The sequence below is a fragment of the Apteryx rowi genome, unplaced genomic scaffold, assembly GCF_003343035.1.
Source record: "Apteryx rowi isolate R43461 unplaced genomic scaffold, aptRow1 scaffold_110, whole genome shotgun sequence".
Classification (NCBI taxonomy): Eukaryota; Metazoa; Chordata; class Aves; order Apterygiformes; family Apterygidae; genus Apteryx; species Apteryx rowi.
In genome coordinates, this window is record NW_020447309.1 from 2,192,333 (window position 1) to 2,210,268 (window position 17,936).

General features: G+C 36.9%; 1 protein-coding gene across 3 annotated transcripts in view; it reads left to right on the top strand.

Moving 5' to 3' along the window:
* Nucleotides 1-15,958, top strand: part of SP3 (Sp3 transcription factor) — a 37,038-nt gene extending 21,080 nt beyond the window's left edge. For 2 of the 3 annotated variants that reach the window (XM_026075155.1, XM_026075163.1), the window contains 3 exons: nt 4,738-4,930; nt 11,777-11,973; nt 14,210-15,958. In XM_026075155.1, coding sequence (XP_025930940.1) covers nt 4,738-4,930; nt 11,777-11,973; nt 14,210-14,526 — 707 coding nt within the window. In that variant the 3' untranslated portion in view covers nt 14,527-15,958. Of the gene's footprint in view, nt 1-4,737; nt 4,931-9,315; nt 9,565-11,776; nt 11,974-14,209 lie in introns of those variants that run through there. The other variant, XR_003255087.1, reaches the window with a different exon arrangement.
* Nucleotides 15,959-17,936: the final 1,978 nt, after the last annotated feature.

Genomic DNA, 17,936 nt, shown 5'->3' on the forward strand with positions numbered 1-17,936 from the left:
ATCCCCAATTTTTTGGCTGGCAGATAAACTAATAACTTTTCTCATAAATGAATAAGATGACATTTTCTTGAAGTCCCAGTTGAGGCAGACCAGGATAGAAGGTAAGGCTTATTATCTCTGTTTTGATTCAGTTTAACTGATGCATTAATCTGATACATGATGAAATAAGTAAATGACCTGACTGTGTTAGTGGGCAGCAGTTTCAATCCTTGGGGGGAAAACAAAACCTAAAACAAACCTAGCTCAGGAGGTGCCAAGAAGAAGTTGAACAGAATGTATGGTTTGCAGAATCTGTAGACAGTTTGAAACAGTAACTTTGTCCAAATTTCCCCTTCACACTGATCACACTAAGTCTTGAACTCAGTGAAGAAGTAGGGGCATACAGAAATGTGAAAGCATGGAAATAAAATAATAATAAAAATATGACCTTTATTTTCTTTTTGTTTAATTGGTAGAAAATAAAAGTTGCCTCTAATTTACCAGTGTTTGCATCAGCTTGTCATGAGATTTAGGGATTGTGGGGGTTGTTTTGTTTTGATTTTCTAGGCCCAACTTCTATTGCAGAGAATGTGAGAAACCTAGTATTCTGTCAGTTAAGACTGAATTAGAATGGAGCCTGTTCAGAGAAACACCAGAGAGAAATGTGGAATTGCTGCTATCTATATGAATTTGCATAATCTTCAATTCCAGTGCATTTGAGAAGACTTGTATCTTTTGCTCTTCTCCATGGTTTCTTCCTTCTCCCACTTTCTTTTCTTTCTGTTGTCTAAATCACAGTGGGGACCCTCCCTCCCTCCCACCACCCCTGCAAATAGTGATGGAATTTTCTCTTATCTCTTGCAATGATGCAAAACCTACTTGGAGAGTGACAGCCTTGTTGGTTCGAAGAACCTTGTTAAGGCTATCAGATTTTCACTGTGGGATTTGATGCAGTCCACTCTAGCTGTACTGCATCCTGGAAAGGCTCAATAAACACTTCATCTTTTGATAATTCTTTTAGTTTTGTTTTATTTAAAACATCTGCATAATGAAATATTAAGAAGACCTTTTTTAGGGAGAGTCCTATCTGTAAATTGCCAGTTTACACTGTACTCATCTGTGTGCCTAGAGTGGAAGATAGGCTTTCTGAGTAATGCCTAAAGCAATAGCTGCAATTTCTATCTTCTAAAGATAATCTAGAAACACGGTGCAAAAATACAATGCTACTTTGACTTTATTTCAAGGAGTCTTGCAATTTTAAAAATTTAAAATTGTGTTATATGGAATTTGACTTTAGTAGTGGTGCTGGGTCTTTGGAGGAGAAATCCATACTCTAATTCAATCCTGTCTCCTTCACTGGGACTTGTTGGTATTTCTTTTGAAGTATGTGCATGTAGTACTTACTGATTCAGCTACTGACTTTATAAATATATTATGCATTAGTGTTTAATGTTAGTATGAGGATAATCATGAATTTATCTTCTTAATACAATGACTCATTTTATTAACATTACTTCAAATTTTATTTATATAAATTCTGTTTTTATTTAAATGCATGTTTCATGGAACATTTGATTAGTCAAAGAATTTTAAGTATGGTGTTTACTGCATTGACTGCATAATGTATCCAGTCTTGAAGAACTGCCCGGAGTGTGTATTTGTGATCTTTGTGACACACATGGGACTGCATTGGCCTTTGCTGGCAGCCTTACCACTTTGCTGTATTTAAATTCATATTAGGTGCCTAGTTGCATAAGAATAGATGGGGKTTTTTTGCCATTTTCTAAAGATAATGTGAGTGGAGCAATGTCTGGGGGCAGCTGTCTCGGGATGTAAGTATCCAGCTTGAGAGAGAAATTTGATAAACCATCTGTATATTGTGTAATGTATTAATCTTTGCTTATGGTAAAAGGAATTATATATAACATGAATGTACAAATTATATATAAAATAATCCTTTCATGGATGAGTCTCATAAAATGACTTAATTTGTTAGGAGGTTAGTTTGGTGGGTAATACACAGGACTAGATGTCACCACAGAGATTTTTTTAGGTCTTGAACATTTTCTGAGGCACCTTCCCTTAGAGTAAGCTCTCAAGCTTGCAGAGTTGCCTGCAAATTAACAGTAGCACCAGTTTCAGAAAAGTATTGAACAAACATGGTGATAGTTTGGTATAGTGAGGCTGCCTCTAATTGAATACAAGTTTATTTTGCATAGTCATTTTCTTTTTGCTTATTTTTTAAGAGTAGGTGTTCAGAAAGAACAAAGTTTGTTTTGTTTTGTTTTGTTTTTTCCCTGGTTCCTTGGTGCCCTAAAGGAACCTGATGTTTTTGAGGTAGACATAGGGAGATTTTTCTTTGTTGATTTAAGAGGTAGATTTGTGCCTTTCACATGAAAGCAGATGCTTGTTGGCTGTGTTGTCTGAAGCTGTGAACTTCTCCTTATGGTAATGGTGAAGCTCAATTAGATTATGGTGTGTGCAGGTGACTTTGGACAGTGCAGTAGTTTACCGCACTAGTTCTGCTGGGTGTTATCACCTGTGTAAAGAGTCAGCAAAAGTGCGTGTGCTAACTCCTGAATCCTCGCAGTTCACAGCCTGGTGTGTTTATGCAAACTAATTTCTAGCACTGAGTTTTGTAGCTAAACCTGTTAAATAATCTAGTCTTCCCTGTTTCTGACCTGCAATTCTCTTCCCAAATGCAGTGGTATCCTAGAGAGTTATTTTAACTTCAGTTACATTGGTGATCTAATTCACAGCACAATCCTACAGACAGTTGTACAACTGCAACTAAAAAGCAGGCAAGCTGTGGCTTTGGGAAGGGCTGGACCGACACTTCTAGCACCAAGCCTGTTTTTGTATAGGTATATCCTTTGTCTCTGAAGTGATGAGTGCTGGAGCTTGGGAAGGTAGACCAGGGCTATGATCTGACCCAGCACAGTTGTTCTTCTGTTTTGTCATGCAATATGTGCGGCTGTGTCTTCACTATACAGACGATAGCTGATGCATTGACAAGTCGCCCAAAAGGAATCTAGAATTGCTGTAGTTAAGGGTTTTGGTTTTAGTTAAAGTGGAGTTTGAGTTAAGGGTGAAAACCGCCATATTAATTAAGTTAGTTCTGCAGAGAAAGCAATCTTCAAATACATCCAAAAAGACATCTAGTCTTTAGTTTGAAGCTTCAAGGTAAAAAAAAAAAAAAAGAAAGAAAAAAAGAAAAGAAAAGAAAAATCAATTGATGGTTCACTTATTAGTTCGTGGTAGTAGCTAATCATTTTTACTGGAAAAATACCAACTACTCCACAGAACCTAAGAAGGGACTGGGTGTTCGGCCTTCTAAAATTAAAAGTAAAAACTTTTTTTTTTACTTTTTTTTCTTTTTTCTCCTCCAAAATCTGACCTTACAGTCTTTCAGCTCTTTTGGGAATCCAGGATAGTGTCTGAGGGGAATGAGTACCTATTAAAAAGTAAATTTGTTAAAATAGTTGCTTTCTCATGTACTGAATGCTCTGTAGCAGTATATGACTGACCAGAAAGCCTGCTCAAAGCAACAGTTGGTGCAGAATGTAGCTGCTCATTAGCTGTTGATGATACTACATGTAATATATAACACTAATTCTTCAAGATTATTCTGAGTTTTTATTTCTGTGTTACTCCTTTCAAAGCTGTGTGATGTTTACGTTCRGCTATGGCATGATAGTCATCGCAGAAAATAAGGCGTGTACTTTTGTTTTTTAATAACATGAGGTAGCCTTCTATCTTTTGTTTGGCTCAAGTACTTCTGCCACATGCTTAGCTTTGAATATTTGGATTGGAGACTAGGTTTTGCCTAATAGGTTTTGGGTTTGGGCTTTGCTTTTCCACCCCTGGTTTCGGAGGGGTGAAAGACCAGTAGAAGATTCAGTCTTTTTCCTAAAGTATGTACTATTTAAGGGGTACATAGATGCTTGTCTAGGGATCGTGGGGAAGAGGGTACGTATACTTGTGAATGTTTTAGCTTCTGAGAATGACTTGAGAACTTAGAGGCTTTCTTTGCATCCATGAAACTGCTAAGATCTATTTTGACTACTAGCTCAAAGTTATCTTGAAGTAGCTCATGTGTTATTTACCTCTTTTTAATGCTGAATGGCATTCTGCTGTGAATGTATTCTTTTCTATGAATAGTGTAAAAACAAAGGCATAAATATTAGGTGAGAAAGGGATAGCAGAACAAAGGCCAGGAGTTTTGTGTTTTCCTTAGATATCTCGGTCTTCCTAGGTGAAAACCTTTTATTTAATTAACTTCCTGTGTTTCTTTATATATCATTGTGAACACTGAAACTGTCTTATGATCATCTAGAAAGGTTGTTTCTATTACATGTAACAATAATTGAGAAAGCCTATGGAAACATAAATGGCGACTTGGAAACATTTGAAACAAGAAACACTTTTTCAACCTCTGTCCAACCTCTTGTTCCTCAGTTTTTCCCATCTTTTAAGCAAGGAGAATAGTCCGGCGACAGCATTCCCTAGCAAGAACAGTTCAGACTTAAACTTTGATACTTTGTTATAGCTTGTCTTCAACTTTGAAATGTATAGTAAGATAAACTTTTTAAATACATTATGGGTTACAAGGGCACAGAAGCAATGTCAAGTATGCACTAAAGGATGTTGACTTTTGACTGACATAGTGCTCTCAACAGTAGAAAGATTTGATCATTATGGTTTTCTTCTCTCTATTTAATGGGTTACTTATGGATCTGTGTTTGTTCTTTTCCTCAGATATCAGGATTAAAGAAGAGGAGCCTGATCCAGAAGAGTGGCAGCTCAGTGGTGATTCTACACTGAATACCAATGATCTAACACATTTGAGAGTACAGGTGGTAGATGAGGAAGGGGACCAACCACATCAAGAGGGAAAAAGACTGCGACGAGTAGCTTGCACATGTCCCAACTGCAAAGAAGGTGGTGGAAGGTATGTAACATTTAGTGTCATATAATGCATGTAATGCTGAAAACAAACAATGAGTGAGAAAAATAGGATTCTCAGTTAATAATGGTGTCTGCAGCTAAGGGAAAACTACAGGCTTATGTGAAATACCTYATGCAATAAAAGACTGCCGCCTTTATTTCTGTGTTTGCAGCTGGAAGGGCAAATTATTCTCTCCTCTTTGCCTAAATCCATTAAGATTAATTGGAAAACTCTGGAGTAAGATGCCACCCACTACAAGTAAGGATGGTGGGGTTAGAACATGGACCTAAATAATATGAAAATGAGATATTTTGGAATATGCACATCTGTGATTGGCTTCCTATCATATGTCAAGAACTTGATTAAATCCTGTGTTCCTACATTTCCTCACTGATTGAGCATTTTTTTCACAGTTTGATTGCCTTGGAATGTTATAAAAATACAGTTATCCTGKTTTTTTTAGCTCGTTTCCTAAGAAAACCAAGGTTTGTATAACAACTCTAAATACCAAATTTTGAATTGACCGGTTGTTTTCAGTCCAATTTAGTGAAAATATGGATATCTCAAAGATATGAAATACCTGATCATTTCAGTCTTCAGATGAATGCATAGGAAACCCTGTTTCATCATTCCACATCTCATGAAAGTATTTCTCAGCTTTTTGTTCCTACAAAGAGTTTATTCTATTTTAAAACACTTTCTTTCAAATATCTCAGTTACAGATATAAGAAAGGAAGGGAGGATATCAGACTGCCTTTTACAAGTGAAAGTATTTAGGGTAACATTGTATTTAATACAAAGCAAAGGCTGCTTTCCGGTATACTAGAGTTTGTCCATTTTGATGGTACTTACTTTCCCCTCTAAAAGGGAGGTCTTATTTATGTGAGAATTCTGATGTAAATTACTGAGTTCTGTTTAAAGAATCTGTCAGTGTCCAGTGGCTCTGAGTTGTAAGAGTACCAACTAAATACATCTATTGTCAAGTCTTCTGTGTTTCTGCTGTATGTTCTGGATATCTTCTTTGTAAGCATAGGGAGGTGATATAGCAGTCATGCTGAGTAAAATTAAGTGTTTTAATACAAAAATACTTTGATACATTTTCATCACAAATGAAGGTAGCAATAATATCTGTGTTTAAGGCTGTGTAGCATCTTTTTATGTCAGTTTGCTCGTGTTAAAATGCTACATGTAGTTCACTGAAACCTAGCACAGACTTGGAAATCTAAGTTCTGGGTGCACCTTTGCTCTCCCCATGAAAATCTGTCCAAAGTGTAAACTGGGTTGAGATTTGCTTCAGTCTGGAAGAAAACTGTAAAAAATGTTGTTTGCACAGACCATACTCTTTTGAGTCACAGGGACTACATATGGTACATCCTCCTTGTTCTTTATTCCAGGCTCCAGGAACTTTAATTTAGATACATCTGTACTTAATCCTCTTCCTCCTAAGTGGAGTTGCTATAGCACCAAATTTTGAAGTTGAAGCTTGAGAGAAAGAGTCCTTTTCAGAGATGCTTTTGATAATGGCTGAGAAAAGTGCAGTCTGACCAAAACTCAGAGACAGGAATTTGGGAAAGACTTGAGAAGAGCTAGGACATAGGTGAGATTGTCTGAAATCCATTCTAAATGAAGGACTGGGAGATAACAAATGTACAACATAGGAGAAGTAGGACAGGAAATCAGGATGTGAGAAGAGTTAAGAATAGAAACAAGATAGTGGAGGAGACTAGTAGTAAATGTCCATATGGGAAACAGAAAAAGAGTGAAAGTACTTACAGTTGGTAGAGCGATTTTCCAACCGGAATGTGGAATTCCTTCAGTCTAGCAAAAAAAAAAAGTAAGCCCACTGGAAAGTGTCTCCTTTCTTCTGACATACTTTGATCAGGTTCCATAGCTTCTGTAGTTACTCATTTATCTCCAGTGCTGTAATTCTCTGTTTTGTTTTATCTTTCAACTCTGCTGATGATTCATCGGGGAGACTATACAATTTCAGACAATAGGACATTTGCTTTTATAAGTTTCTTCAGATAACATTCACAATTCTTAAAATAATGTTGAGATTGTGAAACTGAAAATTTGAAAATTGGGAAATGCCAAAATTAAGATTTCCTGTGCAACTTCAATTCAATCCCTTGTACATATGCATTATGATTTGGTTTCTAATTACATGACTTCGTACTATTTTTTCCATATGACCCCAGTGCCATTCAGCGCATATGATGGATGATGCTGAGGGAATGAATCAGGGTTGTACAGTGAATGTAGTTTGATTGATTTATTGCAGAAATTGGAAGGCATGTAGGGAATGAGATAGGAGACTGCAGGAAGAAAAATCTAAAGGTAGATCTTTCACAAGGGGCCACTACGAGGGCATGTTTCTCATTTTTTTGGAGGTCAGCTTAAAATACTGGGGCCCTGAAGTTTTGGGAGTGTTTGTCTATCCACCCCATATTTTCCACTGGTGAAGTGCTGAGTTCATTGCTGTAATGAAGTCAGTTGAGCTGCATTGTGAACATCTGCAGTACTCTGGAAAAAAAAAAGTTCTTCTAGTATCTCAAACTTGACACCTCAAATTGGTGTGTGTTTGACAGTTTTGGTCTTAATCTCTTTCTGCCTCCTTTTTGGATCTATGAAATGAGTGTACGAATTCAAGTTCACTATAGGAGTGTTGCAAGATAAATTTGTTAATGTTGATGAATGGCTTAACACTGTTGTGAGTGTCCATGATGAGAAAGAAACTCTGGGGAAATGAATAACTATATTTAATGCAGTATTTAAATAATATATAAGTGGCAAGAAAAGGAAAACATATATTAAATCAGTATGGAAAAAATTGAGCAGCTCTTCATTCAATGAAAACTCTCTCTCCTGCGCACTGAATGAGGTAGGAGAAAGTAGTATGTGACTTTGCATATGCAGACTTTATATAATTTCATGTGTTTTGTAGCCTTAGTTTTGGCATTTCCTGTTGTCTTTGTTTTCTGTTTTTGTCTTTTTTTTCTTTGTTTTTTTGACTCTTGATGCAGAATTGGAACACATTGCAGTCTTCAAAGTATTTGTATTTGTACCAGTTCTGTGAAGTAGGGAGCTGCTATTGTCTTTATCATATTTGGCATGGGGGAAGGAAGGAAAGAAAGAGCCATTGATGGTGTATTAGATGTGTAAATTAAAGCCATATGGCTCTAAACCTATGTAGTAAATGGGGGATAAGGAAGGGGAAGGAGAAGGATGTACCTCAAAGGATGACTCAGATCCCAAATGAACTGGCTAGGTTTGAGGTTTAGGTTGGAAGTTAGGTGGAAATTGCACCCTCCTCCCACTTACATCTGGAGAGACTACTGTCTAGATCTATAGAGGAACAGTGCTTCTGAGTACCACTTCAGATACATAACTCTAAAACTACATTGCTAAAATCACTGCTAAACTTATGCTTTACCTTTTAAATATCTAGTGTTTCTCCTAGAAATTAGGTACTGCTGGGCTAAAAGTCTCAATTCTTGATAGATGAAGGTCTCTCCTGCTGCAGCCATTGCATTCTGCATGGTAATTGAGAAACGTGGTTTCCAGTCTTTATAAAACAAAAATGTGCTATAAAAACGCTTAAATATTAATTGGTTTGAAGACTCCAGTGTAGGTGTAGACCTGAGTCGTATCCCTTTACTCAGTGATGACGGCTGCAAGCAAGTGCAGCAAGAAAGGCCTCTTAGCGGGCCTTGTTAGGGCACGATGCCAGACTGTCGCAGCTGCAAAGCGTCCAGATAGAATCTGGCTCATGTCCAGTCAGTTTAGAGCACATGTGAAGCGTACATGCAGTTGCCTATATGAGACTGTATAGAATAAATAGTTACTCACTCAAAGTAGTCCTGTGGACTTCATCCTATGAATCCCTGATCTTCCCCTCACTTTGGACTTCACAGTCCACTAAAGAATTCTCTTACCAGTTAGGTAAGGTGCTTAGAATTATGCATATTGCACCACCTAAGTAAAATAAACTGACCAGGAGCTGAACCTTGGTTTCCTTCGATCTGGGCTAAAACACTGACCTGCTGTTTTCATTTAAGCACCTTTGAATGATTGACTTTGGAATCTTAAAATTATTCTAACAGAATTTTGATGCGATTTCATGTAATTTGAGTCACATTTATGTACTGTGTCATGCAAAGTTACAAAATATTTGTGCTGATTATTGCAGAAGGGAGGAATGTAGTATACTTTGCAAAAGATTTAAGGATGAAATACTTAATAAAAATTCTGATTACAGAAATATATTCTCGACTACAGAAATATATTTTGTTATAATAAGCATAAGCTGAGCACGTTTTAGGGTAACATGGAATAGGACAGGCAATTAAAGATACAGGATAGCAAGAACCTGTGGACAATTCTTTCAGTTACCAAGACAGTATAATGGGGAAGAGACATGGATGTTCTTTGCCTTTATTGCAAAAAACCCATCACTGTAATTGCTGGATGCTGTGAGCCACCAAACAAGCGAAGCTGGAAAAGAAGTGTCTAGAACTGGATCATTAGATGATGGTGAACTTAGAGCCTGAGAACTAGGAAACTGGCTGCAGTGGGACAGAAAGAAGAATACAGTAAATTTCTTCCTTGGAGCCTAGAGGGCTGGGTGTTTTGGGCTGGTAGGTGAACGCTCATGGGACTGCTGCAGGTACACTGCATTTTGTGTGGTTGAATTTGCTTTAGCCTGGCTATCTGCAGAACCTTGGAAATTAGAAAAGGAAAGGAGGAATCTAAAGATGTTTTGCTAAATTCCTTTGAGACTGGCTGAGTGTTCAAAACTTGTGAATACTGGGCTGTTTGTATAGGTGACATAATATGAAGGTGAATGCTTGACATTGGAGTTAATTTTGCTTTTTAATTTTTGAGGGGAGGCAGGAGAAGGGTCTGAACCTGTCGATTTAGATGTAGCAAAAGTTACCAAAAATTGATGTTTCAGTTGGGGTAAAAGATATAAGAAATAGATAAGTCCAAAAAAGTCTGTCTTGGTCCAAAGAAGTGATCTTCTTTTGGGACATTTGAAAAAGATTGAGTCAAAAGTATTCTTGCCAAGACTAATAATGAGAGAAGAGCTTAAGGTGTCAGATACGTTGGGTGTCAGAGTAATGTTTGCATGAAATTTGTAAGCAAGTTGGGAAGAACAGAGAGGTGAACTTTCTGTGAGGCTATGGATTGAGGAGTGGCAACAAAAAAAAAATTGAGAGATGAGCAGAATCTCCTCGGTCACCATATCCATAGGCTCTCATGATTCTACTGCTACAATACCAGGGCTCAAAAGCCTTCTATACTCTCTACTTCTGCTGCCATTGAATTTGTTTTGAAGTAAAAACCTACAGTGTCATGAAAAATAATTAGTACATAAAAGTGATAGTTTGTTCTTCCAAGACAGGCCAAAATTATGAATAAAGCAGTATGAGGATGGATCCCACTCTAAATTGAGACTTAAATTCTTGGAAACATTTTCTAGGACTTAATTGGATTTTATCTCCGTACTTTCCTGGACTGTCTAGAATGTATTAGGAAAATAACTAATTAGGTTGGAAGTCCCTTTAGATGCTGTGAAATTTTTAGAGTGCATGTTCAGAAATGCTTGCTCCAAATCCTAGCTCCATAAAGCGTATATGCATTTTACACTGAACCCTCATTAGATGTAAAACAGAATTGTTCTGACAATAGGGATGAGAATCTAGGTCTCCTAGTTGCTTGGCAAATCCTTCAGCCTCTAGACAGTTATATCAAAGTTGAGCATTCTAAGGAAATTAAATTGCCTTGGGGAGACACTTGAGAATTGTAGAGTCAGTCAGAGGATGGAGTGCTGAAAACTGATTTCAGGATCTGCATAAGCTGTTTTAAGTTAATGTTGCTGATGAATAAAGTGGCCTGATGCTTGGCTGCATATTCCAATGTCTTCCCTTGAACCAGCATTTACCATTCATATGACTGTGTTGTCAGCCAGATCTGTTCCCTGGAGTGTCCCTTTCAGTGGTAGCAAACACTTAAATTGGCATAAATCAGTCATGAAGCCCTACACTGGCCAGACTGATCTCTTTCTCTGGGTCTTCAGAGGCACTTACCTCTCTGGTGATTTTATAAAAGGCCTTTGTGTAGACCTTCAGGTGCTTCTGCTGATTCAGTCACCTACCATTTCTGTAAGGCAGCATCTTACATTGGGCATCAAGCTTAGGAGTCTGGATTATACTCTGTGTGAATTGTGTGTTCATTTTGATGGATTTTATTTCTGAAATCTCGAAGAGCTAATTTAAATGTCAGAAAGTTTAACTGTTTCACTGCTGCTCCTTTTAGTGGAAATAGGTTAGTATGCTTATCCTTCAACCCAAACTGCTTTTCAAGTTTTCCCAAGATGCCAAAAGTCCCATCTGTTCTCTTCCCATTTGCCAAAACCTCCAGTTTCCCTTTTGGCAATTGTAGTCATGTGTGTTTTTCTTTGCCAAAACTGTCTTTGGCATAGTAAAAACTGAAACTGGGAGAAATTTAAAATACAGAGACTTCAGCATCAAAGTAGCATGAGCTGCTGTAATGATTGTATTTTCAACTTCATATACATGTATGTTAAAGGTTACACTTCTATTATTTAAATTTAACTTGCCATTGAATTTATAGTTTGCTGCAGAATCCGGATATCATTACAGAATTTAGTTCCAGCTTCTTATGGGGTATGCTGGGCTTTGATTTTATTTGAAACAAAAATGGGAAGCTGCTCAGACTCATTTGCAGATATAATGGTATATGTAAGCCCATTTCTACATATGACCAATATTTAGGAGGAATGCATTAGAATGATTAATTTATTTTTTATTTTTTATTTTTTAACAGAGGCTCCAACTTGGGAAAGAAGAAGCAACACATTTGTCACATACCAGGGTGTGGCAAAGTGTATGGGAAAACTTCACATTTGAGAGCTCATCTCCGCTGGCATTCTGGAGAGCGTCCATTTGTTTGTACTTGGATGTTCTGTGGAAAAAGGTTCACTCGCAGTGATGAGCTTCAGCGACACCGAAGAACGCATACAGGTTTTCAGTCTTTGATTCTGGTGCATTTAACTAAAGGAGGGTCACGGGGGAGGCTTGGATAAATAAAGAGGAAAACAGATTTTTTATTGGATTTATTTTAATGTKGTATGAATTTTCTGAAATCAACTGGTTCTTAGAGCTATGTATGCATTTTAGCTTCTTTAGTAGATCTGAGGAGGAAAAACAGCAATGCACTATTTTGGTTCAGAACTGGCATTTAAGCAAATATTTAACATAGGTTAATCTTTGATTTACTTTGATTTAAATTCAACAATGTTTTATGTGTTTGAACTAAGGTAGAACTGTTGTCCCAGCTTAAAACTTTTCTCTTGTTTTTTAAATAGCAAAGTAAAGGGCTAGATGTCCAAGAGATTAGATGTCATTCACAAATCAAGAAAGAGTATGCGATGGTGCATTGTTTCACACTTTCTAGTTTAATGTTTAGACTACTCATTAGAGATATGGGGACCCCAGGTTATCTCTCTTGTTGTCTAATACAAAGAATAGAAATGAAACTAGTGCTTCCACCTTGCCAAGGAGTGGTTGATTTTTACGTCTTTTGTCCATATTAAAAAAAAAAATTTCCTACGAACTGAACCCATATTCATATGATAGAATATTCAAACTATGTAGTTTAGAGAATGCTTACCTTTAAAATTGGACTATTTGAAAAACCTAATGATAATAGATACACAAATAATTTAGGTGCTTATCAATATGTAACATTGCTTAGAAGAATGTCTTTGAAATGCCTCTGAAAAATATTTCTTCTTTTGCACTTGATGGTCTGTTTTTGTTAGATGTGTTGGATGGGTGTATCCAAGCTAGGATGTTACCGTCTGGATGGATGGACAGCCAGATGGGTAAAAACTGGTTGAAAGACCTCCTGAATACTCAGAGGGTAGTGATTAATGGGTCCTAGTGTACTGGGATGCTGGTAAAAAGTAAAGTACTGCAGGGATCTATCCTGGGACCTGTTCTGTTTAACATCTTTGTCAATGACCTGGAGGTTTGCGGATGACATCAAATTGGGCTGACCGTTCTATACAGTTGAGGACAAGGCTGCCCTTCAGAGGACCCAGACAGGCTGAAGGAATGGGCTACAGGAGCCTGACGAAATGCAACAAAGATAAACGCAACATTCTGGACCTGGGAGTCTTAGTAGACAGCAAGTTGAACATGAGCCAGCAGCAAACGTGGCCTGGGCTGTATCAACAGAAGCACAGACAATAGATATAGGGAAGTGATTACCCTTTCTTCTCAGCACTGGTTAGACTGCATCTGGAATACTGTATCCAGTTTTCAGCCCCCAGTATAAGAAGAACATTGGTCTGTGGGAATGAGTTCAGCAGTGGGCCACCAAGATGGTCAGGGGACTGGAGCATTTGCTTTATAGGAGAGGCTGAACGAACTGTGGTCCTGTGCAGCCTGGCAAAGAGAAGAGTAAGAGGGAGATCTAATAACAGCCTTCCAGTGCCTACAAGGCAGTCATTAAGAAGACAGAGCCAAACTTTCCAGAGTGGTGCATGGTGGGAGGATGAAAGGCAAGGGGCATAAGTTGAAACGAGAGTTTTGGACTGGTTATAAAGAAAAGCTTTCACCACAGTACCAGCCAGGTTTTGGAACAGGTTGCCCTGAGAGGTTGTGCAGTCTCCACCTTTATAGAGTTTTTCAAGACCAGAGTACATAAAGCCCTGAGCAACCTGGTCAGCCTCTGACCATCTGAGCAACCCTAAGTAGGTGACCCTTTGAGCAGGAGGTAGTATAGAGACCTCCAGAGGTCCTTTTCAACCTGAATTATCTTGTGATCTTGTGTCTGTCAGTCTCAAGTATGATTCTGGAGGAGCTCACGTACTCTTCCCTGTCCATGATTCTGCAGGGTTTGTTCTCCTCTTAAATGTTATTTATTGCAGTGAAACTTAGAGGCAGCAAACCAGCAGCCTGAGGATGTTAAATGGTGATGTTCTTTAGCATGTCTAAAAGATCTTCCAAAACTCACCAAGAGACAGAAAAATAAATGAATTCTTTTAAAGGGTTTGTTATGAATGCCTAGAAATTCAAAAAATAATTCGAGTTCATAGTGTCAGTTTTGTTTTTTTTTTTCTTCAGTATAGATGGTATTAGAATTCTGACTCCTACAGGTAGTAAGTTATCTTGATTTTTTGGTGTCCGTGTGGGTTTTTTTTTTTTTTTAAGTTCTTGAAAACATTTTTTTTTCTTCTATCCTATGTGACAGGTGAGAAGAAATTTGTCTGTCCGGAGTGTTCAAAACGCTTTATGAGGAGTGACCACCTTGCCAAACATATTAAAACACATCAGAATAAAAAAGGTATTCACTCTAGCAGTACAGTGCTGGCATCAGTAGAAGCAACACCTGATGATACTTTGATTACTGCAGGAGGAACAACACTTATCCTTGCAAATATTCAACAAGGTTCTGTTTCAGGAATAGGAACTGTTAATACATCTGGCACCAGCAATCAAGATATTCTTACCAACACTGAAATACCTTTACAGCTTGTCACAGTTTCGGGAAACGAGACAATGGAGTAAATATTACACAAGATACCTATTAATTGTGGTTATTTTTATACAGTAGTGAGAAGAATATTGTTCCTAAGTTCTTAGATATCTTTTTATTGATGTGCAAAAATTTTTGGATTGACAGTAACTTGGTTATACATGACACTGAAATGCCTTACTTTGTATGATATTCCATAGTATATTAAAATGGTAAAATTGCATGGGTTTTGTAGGTACTTTTGGAATCTAGAAGAGATGAAATTTTACCAAGTTATATTAAAAAAAAATGAATTTAACGATGGAAATGGTAGTCTAACCAAATGCATCAATCCTGTGTGGTTTAGTGTAAAAAATGAGAACATGTTGGTATTTATCTATTGTAAGATAAAAGAAGTTGATGGGTGAAAAGAAATCATATTATGATAAAAGAAGTTTTGTAATTTTCTTGATGACTGGAATTTTTATTATGCATAACTGACAAATCAAGTTTCCAAGCAAATGTTACATAGTGTAGGCTTTACTTAGCTCATCAACTTGTCATTTTGAAGCTAATTATTTTAATTAGGTTAACTATGTACAATATTTTAAGCATTACTCTTGTAAGATTTTGAAAACTACATTTTAACATGGAACTCTAGGGATAGTCACCTTTTAAATCCTATTGAAAAGCCATGTTTAAGATTTAATTTGCCAAAATGATGTCTTGTTAATATTCTTTCATAACCAAGGTGGGCAATATAACCAATGTTTAAAAAGTTTAAAAGAAAAAGAAAAGTATAGGTTGAGGCATTTGGGTGGTAAGGCAAATGTTATAGTGAAGTATATCCCTTCTCTTGAACATTGGAGGACCAAAAATAAGGTGTATTGCGTCTCAGCAGTGATTTTTATCAAATCTTTTTTCCAAAAACATCTGTCTGCCAGGGCCTTAAAAGCCATCATGTAAATTACCAGTAAAATATAACATATGCAAATACAACAGAAAAATCACTTCCATATTGACAGTACTCCCAAACATATGGATATAGTCATAGTGAACTAGAGGTTTTATGAGGTTTTTATTTGTTTGTTGTTTAGTTTTTGGTTAGTCAATCTGCATTTAAATATCAGCCATCTTTCCTTTTTGCTTCTTCCCTTAAAAATTGTATGTATCCAGTACATTTAACTGATAAACATATATGTTTTTTATTATGCTGAATTTTCTTTTTATTTTTTAATTACTGTTTATATTTTCAATTATAGAAAAATGTACAAAATGAAGTTACATAGCCAGTCTGTAAGTGCTATACCATTTTCCAAAAATGTACAACAATAATTACTGCAGTTCACCTATTTACAAACATTTGGAAATCTGTTCATTTGTTATTCTTAAAACCACCTCAAATTTAAAGGCTACCTTATTGTACGTTTAAAGTGTATTATAACAGTGTGGTAGTTAATAAAACACTATTTTTTTTTCTTTTGACTTGAGTTTACTGTATTTTTTGTTAATTAATAAGATGTAATTTGATAATACATTTTAATAGCCTGACATGTTTTTCTTCTTTTGTATTAGGTGGTGGGAAATAGAAACAGTGTTTCCTCTCCTCCTGGGCAAGTCCCAACAGATGGTAATATACCCCACACACACACCCCACTTCCAAAAAAAAAAAAAGAAAAGGAATGAGGAAGATATCTGTGTGCACACACATGCATGTACTAATACATGTACTAATACTATGGTGGTGTGTTGGTAATTGTTACATCCTTACACTGTGCAGGACACAAAGAAAACAAAGACTCCATGTTATAGAATATGAAAATAAAAATGCATTTAAGTCCCCTAATACTGACAAGCCATAATACCGATGGGCTTGATAGGGAAGTATGTCTAAAGAGGATAATGGCCTTTTGCTTAAAGGGTAGGAAGAAATAGTAAGTGCAAGGGGAAGAAAGTCTGTCAGCTTGGAAGATGTGACCGGGAAGAGTAAGATGAAGGTTTTAGATGGAGTAAGAAAGACCAATGAGAACTGTGACATTAAGGAGAGTAATGGTTGTATATGGTGCTATAATGAAAGTGAAAATCCTATATTTGTAATAAAAGAAGTCTAAAGTCTTGGAGCATATAATGACCAGAGGACAGACCAGGATAATTTAGGATAAACCAGGTAGAGCTCAGCCTAGAAAAGAGAGAACTGGAAAAAGTGATGAAGAGCATGTGTTCTCTGTATTCACAATTGGATGAAAAAAAAAATGATTCAGAGCAACAGGAATTGATAGGTACAGGGAAAAGTGAGTTAATCATCTTAATCTTCTATTTAATAAAATGAGAGAGTGAAATCATTTGGGAAAGCTCACTTGGGAGAGAAGAAAATTCTGCCTGGGCTTACGGCAGTCTGTGGATATTGTCAATATTTTAACATATTCTGAATCTTCCTCCTTTAGATAGGTGAATAGGCTTGGTTTCCAATAACTATTTTAGCGCTCAGAGCATTTTGGTGTGAATTACTTTAATTTTTAATACTTACATTCTGTGTCTCATCTCTCCAGCCATTTGTGGCTATATTAGTGCATTACTTTAAAGGGGAGGGAAGAGAGTTATTTTCTTAATGAAACTGCTCTTCAGAAATTTTATAGAATGATACTTTCACCAGTGTGCATCTGTGGCTGAAAGTGTGTTTTGGTGCCAAGGGTTTTGATGCCTTGTTGCTGAAGACAAAGTTGCTTAATTTCTCAAAGCCTTAATGCTCAGTACATCAAGTGGTTAGTTTAATTAATGTTTAGGTGAGACTTTTTTTTTTTTTAATGTTATTCTGTTTCTACAAAGTTCTGGAAGAAAGTAACTCTGGAAATCTGTGTAAAATGAGATGGGAAGTGTACAGTCTAAGGGCCTTCTGTCTAATGGCTCACAGCCATAGTGTTTGTATTATTTGAGAACACTGCTGTGCATGTTCACATGGTGCATGGTAGTGATTTTTGAAAGTTCTTCACTCAGCTCTAGGGCAAAGGTTCACTAGCCCTGGTAAAAGATCTTTGGTATATTCTAGGTTTGTTGCTACCTCATGGCTTGCTTTTGTGTTCTTACCAGCAACGCATATGATACCAAGACAAAATTGTGCAGACTGTATAGAAGGCTTTCCAGGTTTATCTGTGAATTTCAGGTTATCAAGGGTTCCTGAAGATGCTTGCTGGTCTGTTTCTTGTTTCTTACTGGTGCAATCTGTAGCATTTAATGTATTTATTTTGACATGAGGCTTCTTCACTTGTATAGGTTCCTAAAATGGTGGCCTTTAGATCACTGGATGATTTGTATCTCTCAGATATAACTGCAGTCTGATGTAATCACTAATTAAGAAGACCTTAAAACTGGTCCTGCGAGAGAGCATGAGCTTGAGACAGGCCCATGTTCTCAGTTTTAACAGTCAGGGTACTTATCTTCTGTAAGTACAAGGCCTATACATAAA